The sequence below is a fragment of the Lactuca saligna genome, chromosome 5 (genome assembly GCF_052625555.1).
Source record: "Lactuca saligna cultivar CGN05327 chromosome 5, ASM5262555v1, whole genome shotgun sequence".
Lineage (NCBI taxonomy): Eukaryota > Viridiplantae > Streptophyta > Magnoliopsida > Asterales > Asteraceae > Lactuca > Lactuca saligna.
The window spans coordinates 318,684,024-318,693,498 of record NC_136421.1 but is presented as its reverse complement, the minus strand read 5'-3'; the positions used below and the strand labels follow the sequence as shown (position 1 = coordinate 318,693,498).

The window sequence follows — 9,475 nt, the reverse complement described above, 5'->3', positions numbered from 1 at the left end:
TACATGGTGAGGTAAAAGTTGAGAAGTGTCAACAACAAACATACCAGGCTAGGACATGAACTATTATTAGTCTTATTGTTTACTTTCATGTCATCATCATCTCTATGAAACCCTAGGCCCTAACAAAACAAATTAAACACACACAAAATCATATAAATTAGAAACAAAGAATGGTGTGAATTTTTTACAAAAAATTAGAAATAAACCAACAAAAATCATGTATAAGTACAAAGAATCAGCTTGGAGTAGTGTAAAAGATGAACCCAAGAACAGATCTAGAGGACGAAGCTATGAAGTCTGTGTACCTTCCTAATCTATGATAGAAGATATGAAGTCCATATCCCCATAAAATCCACTTCTATACGTTACTAAATAAAAAGGCGACCTTCCACATAAAACAATACAAGGAAAAAGAGAGTAATTTACACATATTTCTTTAAGTGGGCCAGTAAAAATAGAAATTTGAAGCAACCTTATAACCCCTGTGCAACCTCCCCACATTTGCTTCAATCTTGGCATATCGATCCTAACATAAAACAATACAAGGAATCAGAAAATGAAAGAAGTTAACAAAAGAATATAATCATGTGACATGTTTTGAAGCATACTTACCCAAAGCATCAAAAAATTTCGAGTTTGAACTATTTTCCCATTTGATACTATAAAGTCAAAAGAATTATAAACAGATACATGTTTAATATTAATAAACAGATTTCTTGGAATAAGCGATGTTAAGTGAGTATGAGAGAAAGAGAGTAAGAGTACCGAAGGCATTTGATCTACGTCTGCATCTTCTTCATGTTCAACAATCCAATTTGCACCAGTCTGGCTCTTTCATCTTCTAAATTAGAAGCCGCAATCCATTCAATGGAAGGTTTCAACGAACATGCAATGCATGCATGGAGAAGGGCCTGCACTTGATTTCAAGTTCAAGTTCATGTCTAGTAAAACTAAAACAAACATATTGTAATGTTATTGCAAAACTATAACTCTAACTGTACCTTAACAACAGACAAATATGAGTTTGTTAGGCCAACATATTTCCCAACCATTGCAATCTTCACCTGTAGTTGCACACCAACACGAAAAGGGACAGGGTATTAAGTAACTGAAATGCAGTAGTAAGTAGTAAAGGAGGAAAATGATACTAACAGAATTGGTAAGGTTGTCAAAAGTTTCTGCCCTGTTAGTCCACTCTTGTAAATTTGGAGGTCTTGCTACACTGAAGCAGAGAGAGAGAGAGAGAGAGAGAGAGAGAGAGAGAGACAATAAATATTATCACATTCCTTCTACACATTCTACTGACAATAAATATGTTTGTAGTGCTAGCTGTTTCAGGATTTCCTCATGAGCATTTTGGTTCTGGGAAAATTTAGAGATGATGAGAAATATATCTATCTCAATTATCAAAGGAATACAAACATTCACGCACCCGAAGTAAAAGAGGAACATGACAAATGTTTGGAACATCATGTATATTAAGAATGTTGGCAGCCTGTTTGTTGACAAAATCAATTAGTAAATCAAAAATGAACAACACAAAGCCAATGACAACCTATTAACCAGAAACTTACAGGTACATGACAAAATTGCTTTGCTTTTTCCAACAATGGTTTCAAGGTAAACCAATACTTTGATTGCTTAAGTCTTAACTCTTAACCACAACACACCCATTCATAAATCATACCTAAGCCAAACGACATGCTAAAAAGTGAGGGGTCAGGCCTAAAGCTCGTAGTTCCCGGACACTGTGATGTGTAGGCTTAGTTTTCTAAAGAAAAAAAACAATCGGAGTGATTCAGTAGATAATTTAGAAAACAAAAAATGTATTTCTCCAAAAATAGAATAAACTGTTTGTTAAATGTTAGTCAAGAAAATTCCAGAAAATAATTTAGAAAAAAGAAAGAGCACATGGATTCAGTAGAAGCTCCAGAGACGAAGTTCACCAGCTTCTTCATCGGAGGGATCAAACGAATACTTGCTGTTCATCACATCACTGTACCTTGGGGAATAAAATACATTGCACCATGGTGCAACCATCGATATCAAGGTGCCATCAAGTGGATCGTTTTCAAAAGACAATATGTGGCTTTTCTTATTAGATGAAGTTATTGATTGAGATGGTGAAACCGGTGATAATAGTGATGAATAAGATGGAGATGGTGGTGGAGATAGAGATTGACCGGTACTGGTGGCAGACGCCACTAGATTTGCAATTGGGCCCTTAACGCATAAAAGGGCTGCATCATAGGCTCTTGCTGCTGCTTCAGGAGTTGAATAAGATCCTAGCCATATTCTTGATTTCTGATTTGGTGCTCTTATCTCAGAAACCCATGAACCCCAACTCCTCATTCGCACTCCTTTGTAGCTCCCTCTTGTAATCAATGATGATGGTGACAGTAGAGAAGTAACATAAACCGACTCTTAATAGCTAGAAGAGTTAGGGCTTTTCTTGTTTATGGTGTGCGGTGTCTGGTGGCGATGGAGGGGACACTTTAGGGTTAGGGCTTGCAGTTAGGGTGGCGATAGCGATGACTATAGGAGGGTGGTGGTAATGGAAGCCTATCGGAGATTAAAGAAAGTGAGGAGGTAGATGGAATAGATTTGGAAGAAGCTTTTGGAAGAAACGATGGCTGGAAGAAACTGATGGGTTTTAGTCATAAGACATCCTATGTGCTCATACAAACACTAATGCTTGGATCTAGGTTTCTCTATTGTACATGCTTTGAATCCAAGACTATAAACCCTAATTCTAGCATTCAAGTAATCATATTAATATGTAATTAGGTTTAAGATCATACCTTGATTGTTATGTAGCAATAACAATCCCAATTCCTCCTTGTAATGACTTTGGAAGGCTTAGAGTCACAAGTGTCACTCCTCTAATGGCTTACAAACACCAAGAGCAAATGGAGAAGGTATAAAGAGAGAGGAGAGAGGTTAGAATTCGTCCTTAGGACTCCTTGGGAACAAGTACACGAATTCTAAGGCCTTAGGGTCTTTATATAGGTGTAGAGATAGGGTTTCAGTCATTATCCTTATCTAGTTGCTTATCCACAAAGCAACCATAAGATAAGCCTTGAAAACCCTTATCCTTTATCCTTTGGACGATTTCAAGGATCCTTATCTCCTTGAATTCGTTCAACCCATATTTAGGATAACCATTACCATATTTTGTAACTATCACATAATTACAATTCAGCCCCTCTAGTTTAATTAATTACACTTGATCACAAAATTAATTCCTAATTAATTATTGACCAATATTAATTAAACAAATATGATTTCTCCTTTAATATATTATTCTTATAACATATTAATAAATCATATTATCCTCTCTCTCTATATATTTCTCCAATCAAGATGCTTTGGTGAAGGCAACCCAAAAGGACCATGCACCATCGGGTCAAGTGCATACCAAAATAGTTATGGACTTAGACACTAATCCAACAGAAACGATGGTTGATAGTGTCTAGAGGGTATTAGGGTTTTCCACGAGAAGCTTTGACCGTACGTTACAATGATACGTGCTTGTATACGTATACATTGTTAGCTTAATAGATTGTACATGGTGTTATAAAATGTATACCTCTTAATTTTTAAGACATGGACAATATGTATAATAATATAGTTAAGATATATATAGGAGGGTTCAATTGAGAAAAAAAAGGTTGAGAATAGGGAAATCATTCTCAGCCAATCATTTAATTAGCATCTTAACTTAAAATACACGGTGACAAACTTGTAAATATGATATGATATCCTTCAATCACAGATATGTAACCGTGGATAATTTGATAACAATTCAAATTTATTACTACTCGACCGTTCATCATCCAAATTTCTTCTCCAACGTTCAACAATCATCCAGATTTATTCAATTAAATCATCGATCCACATCATCTAGTGTTAATCAACCATCCATCTTCATCAAAAACACGTTCATCGACATCATTCAGCAGTAGACCAAAAAATTTCATTTTTGGTTCTTTCAATCCAACCTTCAACTATGCTTGAATACGAAAATATCTTCAACATCTACGATTAATTTTACTCCCAGTGTCCTTAGATCAATATCATCAATAATCAACAGCAGTTTCACTTCATATCATTCATTCAACATCGATCATCAAACAAAATTTCGAAATTAAGGTTAGAAAAACATCAAATCATTTTTTTTTTTTTTGAAAAATATCATATAATTCTATATCAATCTACTATTTTGTAAGTTTTAAATATTCAAAGTATCATGATTTTAGCATTTTTAAGAAAGCTTACTTGTATGCACTCAAACTGTTTGATGAAATGCATAAACTAAATTACCACGTTATATTCACATATAAATATGTTTTCGCACCTTAATCAGTATATGATTATTAAAAAACAAAACAAATATACAATTTTATATGTTATTCATATGTGAATAACATATAAAAATTATATATATTTGTGAATATATCTTGTAATATGCATATGTTAATATCCTGTGTAATATTCATATGTGAATAAACTGTGTAATATTCACATATGAATATATCATCTAATATTCATAAGTGAATATATCATCCAACACTTACAAGTGAAGATACTATGTAATATTCACAGGTAAATGCATCGTTTAATATTTAAATATGAATATCTTATATCATATTCACAAGTGTATATATTATATATTATTCATATGTGAATATACTGTGTAATATTTATGAATGAATATATACCATGCAATATTTAGATGTGACTAGAATGTGTAATATTCACAAGTAAATATACCATATATTATTCACATGTGAATCCACCATATAATATCACATGTAAATATACAATATAAACAACATATATCATATAATATTCACATATGATTATACATTTGTGAATATACTATGTAGTATTCATTTGTGAATATACCATGTAATATCACATGTAAATATACAATATAAACAACATATATCATATAATATTCACATATGATTATACATTCATATGTGAATATACCATGTGATAATTAGAATGTAATAAATCGCTATTATTATGAACTAAAAGTATATTTTTAACTTTTTTTTATGTGTATTCACATGTTTTTCAGGCATCGTTATAACTCAATAAAAGAATAACATTTCAATCAATGGTTGGTTCATATCTCGGTGGTTGACAATTGGTTGATGTAATTGAAAAGATATCATTGACGAAGACAATATATTTTTATATTCACGTGTAAATGTTATACAATTTAATATATTCTTCATTTTGATCATATTAAATTCAAATACAATGATATTCATTAACCAATACAATGTTGTTTGTCTTAGTAAATTGTTGATTTTATATGTAAAATAATATTGTTACACTATACCAAAAAAAAAAAAAAAAAAAAAAAAAAAAAAAAAAAAAAAACTATGCACAAACCAATTCTTATAGTCTATTAATTATTTTTATATATAAAGGTTGTATTCACAAAATAAATAAATCAACATGTATAGTTTATTCATATAAATAAAACTAACAGATTACAATAACGATGTTTTTACTAGTGGGATTGAAGTTAGTAACATCATCATTAAATATGTCGTAATGATTTCTAAACTTTATACATATATGAATAATGATGATATCATCACTAGTAGGAATGAAAATTTAGTGACATCATCAAAACAATTTGCCGCAATGAAGTTTAGTCTTGGAATTGAACGAAATTCACATATTTGATGTAAAATGGTGCGATTTACAAAACTCACCGCTTCGCCGTGATATTATACAAAAAAAATAATATTATTACATTATACAAAAAAAAAAAAAAAAAAAAAAAAAAACTATGCACAAACCAATTCTTATAGTCTATTAATTATTTTTATATATAAAGGTTGTATTCACAAAATAAATAAATCAACATGTATAGTTTATTCATATAAATAAAAATAACAGATTACAATAACAATGTTTTTACTAGTGGGATTGAAGTTAGTAACATCATCAGTAAATATGTCGTAATGATTTCTAAACTTTATACATATATGAATAATGATGATGTCATCACTAGTAGGAATGAAAATTTAGTGACATCATCAAAACAATTTGCCGCAATGAAGTTTAGTCTCGGAATTGGACGAAATTCACATATTTGATGTAAAACGGTGTGATTTACAAAACTCACCGCTTCGCCGTGACGTACGGTGTTTTTCGGACATTCGGGACTGTTTATGTAACGCCCCGTTCTTAAAGTATTTAATTATGAGTCCCTGAGAATTAAGAGGAAGGGTAATTTTGGTCCTTTTGCGGGAAATGGGTTTTATCTAAGAAGGTTTGGTCAGGTGTGTGGGTTGATAGAAGCATAGGGCTTCTCGCCACCCTCGTGTGAATGTAAAGTTTATTGGGAGCGGGTTTAGAGTAGAGGAGTTGTGGCGTTTTGAAGATGATTTTGATTATAGCTCCTTAGGGGTAATTAGAGAAAAAGGTCCCATGCATGCATGCTTGAAGTTGGCCGGGTATGCCCAGCGTAAGCTGGACGTACGCCTAGCGTAGGGAAGAGAGAAATGCGGGGGGCAAGGGTAAGTACGCCCAACGTACTAGAGGTACGCCCAACATACTCTTAGAAACCCCAAACCCTAATTTTAAGGGCAACCACTATATAAGGAACATAATGGTTCCCTCCTAAGACTCCATAGACACTCTTTTACCCCCAGAAACCCTAGAAATCCGTATTCCCTCCATTGTTGGGTGTGTTTGGTCTTGGAAAGCTTATTTTGGCAAAAGAGAAGCTAGAAGAAGAAAGAAGAAGTTGTCAAAGAAGGAGAGGAACGATTGGAGCTTATAGATCTGGAAAGATATCATCATTTGGAGTCTATTTGAGGTATAAAGCTTCTTGCTTGACATTCATATTGTGTAGATCTAGGTATTGTGAAGCTTTGACATCATTCTTGTTCCAAAAGTCCTCATCTTGTTGCATGTTTCGAATTGGTCAAGATTATCTGTCCTTTCAGACCTTAGGAGAGGTCTTGAGTGAGAAAAATAAGGTCCCAAGGGTTGTGGTTGTTCCATGTTTGAGATATGTAGGTCTTAATGGATTAAGACCATAGATTAAGAGCTTTATAGACGTCTAAGGTGATAAAGTTCGAGACTTTATGGATCCTAGGCATATTTGGCCTAAGGATCTGAAGTTCGGGCTGAAGGGCTTAAACCATTAAGTCATTATATGATTTTGATGAGCCACAAGGTTACGCCCCGCGTAACCTTTGAGTACGCCCCACGTAGAGAATAAGTGCCCCGATCGCCAACTGTGAATCAGCATGTACGCCCTGCGTACCAAGGAGGGTACGCCTAGCATACTCCCCCTGTTGGATTACCATTTTGGGCCTTAGAGTTTGGGCAGTTATTGGGCTGTTGGTTTATGGGCCATGATTGGAAATTTATGGATAGAGTATTTTTGGGCCCAATTATTATTATTGGACCTTGGATCTAGGCTCATTTGGTAAGGAGTGCCCAATTTAGTAAATTGGACCAATATTGGGCTTTGTAGAAGATTTGGACTTTGGCCTTGGCCCGATAAGTGGGTGTATGTTTGGCCTAATGATTATTTTGTTATGATGGCTAGTTCGGGATTTTCGGTGAGTCGGTGATTCGGGAATTGGCATCTTCAGTTCAGAGTTTCGGCAATCGCGAGGTGAGTTATCCTCACTATATCAACAAGGTCTAAGGCACCAAGGCCGGACCTTTATTGGATTGAAAACCGGGTATTTGTTGTTATGTTATTGCTTTGATATGTTTGCATCCTGGTAGCTAGGATGGTATATGTTAGAGACCTGGTTAAGATCGATATCCTGATATGTAGGGTGATGCTAGGCTAGTGACCGGTTAGGTCGGTATCCTGGTTAGGATGATGATATGTTATGTGATCTGTTTGATCGGCTTGTTGATTGTGAACTGTTATATGATTGTATGTTTATGTGCACATGGTTATTTGGACTGGAGTTGGGTTGAGGCAGGACCTGCTTTGTGATGTAGGCCAACATACCCAGGGCGGACCTGTTATTCTGAAGGCCCAGCAAGCGGTCCGGATAGGCTGTAGGTCCCATGAGGGCGGACCAGACGTGCCGAGGCTCGGAGAGTGGACCAGGCCGACTGAAGTCCCGATGCGGGCGGACCAGTCATACTGTAGACTCAGAGAGTGGACCAGGTGGGTTGAAGGCCCGATGCTGGTGGACCAACCACACTGCAGACTCAAGGGACATGACTAGACTCGGAGGGTGGACTGAAGGCCCGATACGGCGGACCAGTCACACAGTAGACCCGATATGCATGGCTGTTCTGTGATCGGTTATGATATGACATGTTATACATGTATGGTATATGTGGTTGGTATTTTGGGGGTATCTCACTACGCTTTCGGGCTTACAGTTGTGGTTTAATGTTTTTCAGGTTCTTCAGAAGACCGTGGCAAGGCGAAGGCATGATCGTACCGCTCCTCGTGTTTATGTTTTATGTTATGGTTCTGGGAATACTCTGATAATAAATGTATTGAAAACCTTTTTGTAATAATTTAATGAAATCGGGTTGTTTCCAAAAAGTTTAAATTGGTTGGAATTTTTCGGTCGTTACTAGTTGGTATCAGAGCCTTGGTTTGAGTGAAATGGAGGAACCTTCGTGTGAATCCAGTCTCAAATCAGGGAGAGTTTTTAGAAGAGAATTTAAAATGGTTTTCAAAATAAGTAAAAGGAGGACGCGGAGGTACGATCAGCCGGAGCCAGTAAGTAACCCCAAAATTCCATGCATGATATTTGTTTTCGAGCATTGATAGAACAACATGCTAGTACTAGGCTAGGGATCTTCAGGATTTCATGATAATGTTGCCTGTTTTATGATGCCTGCTAACCTAGGGTTTCCCTCTGTATGAGATTTCCAGTGTTCCTTTATGAGTGAGGGTTAAGTTCTTATTATGTTGTTTTCACTAGGGTCTTGTGGTAGTACTTCATACAAATATGGATAGGTGTGGAAGGTAGTATGGGCCCGTACTACTGAAAGCACAGGACCCATATGCGTATCAGGGAAACCATGACCTCTAGGGTTGGGTTGAGAGTTGGTTCCCGGGTTAGTGGGAAGTGTCTGAGATTTTGTGGTTTATTTTCAGTATGGAGATTCTCAGGCATGCTGGGAGTGGATCTGGGTCAGGATCGGGAGCAGGAGAGGGAGTTCCGGGCGGGTCAATACCGCCCGAGGTTATTGGTCAGATGAGCACGTGCGAGTTGGATGCGAGGATTCGTGAGATCCTGCATGATGAGGTTGTTGCGTTGTTCCGGGCCGAGCTGCCGGAACTGTTTTATGGTGGAGTATTTTGATGAGCGCTATGCGGCTCTCACTGAGACGGCTGCCGCGGCGGCTACAACGGCTGTAGCAGCGGCAGGGAGAGGAGCTAGTAGAGGTTTCCAGTATCGGGACTTCGATAATACGAAGCCTCCCACCTTTGATGGAGTTCAGGACCCGA

General features: G+C 36.3%; 1 protein-coding gene across 1 annotated transcript; it reads right to left on the bottom strand.

Moving 5' to 3' along the window:
* Positions 1 to 1,917: 1,917 nt before the first annotated feature.
* Positions 1,918 to 4,038, bottom strand: LOC145047119 (uncharacterized). Its single transcript, XM_078995359.1, has 2 exons — positions 4,002 to 4,038; positions 1,918 to 2,423 (listed from the first exon to the last, which is right to left on the bottom strand). Exons 1-2 carry the CDS (start codon positions 4,036 to 4,038, stop codon positions 1,918 to 1,920), a joined length of 543 nt encoding a protein of 180 aa, XP_078851485.1.
* Positions 4,039 to 9,475: the final 5,437 nt, after the last annotated feature.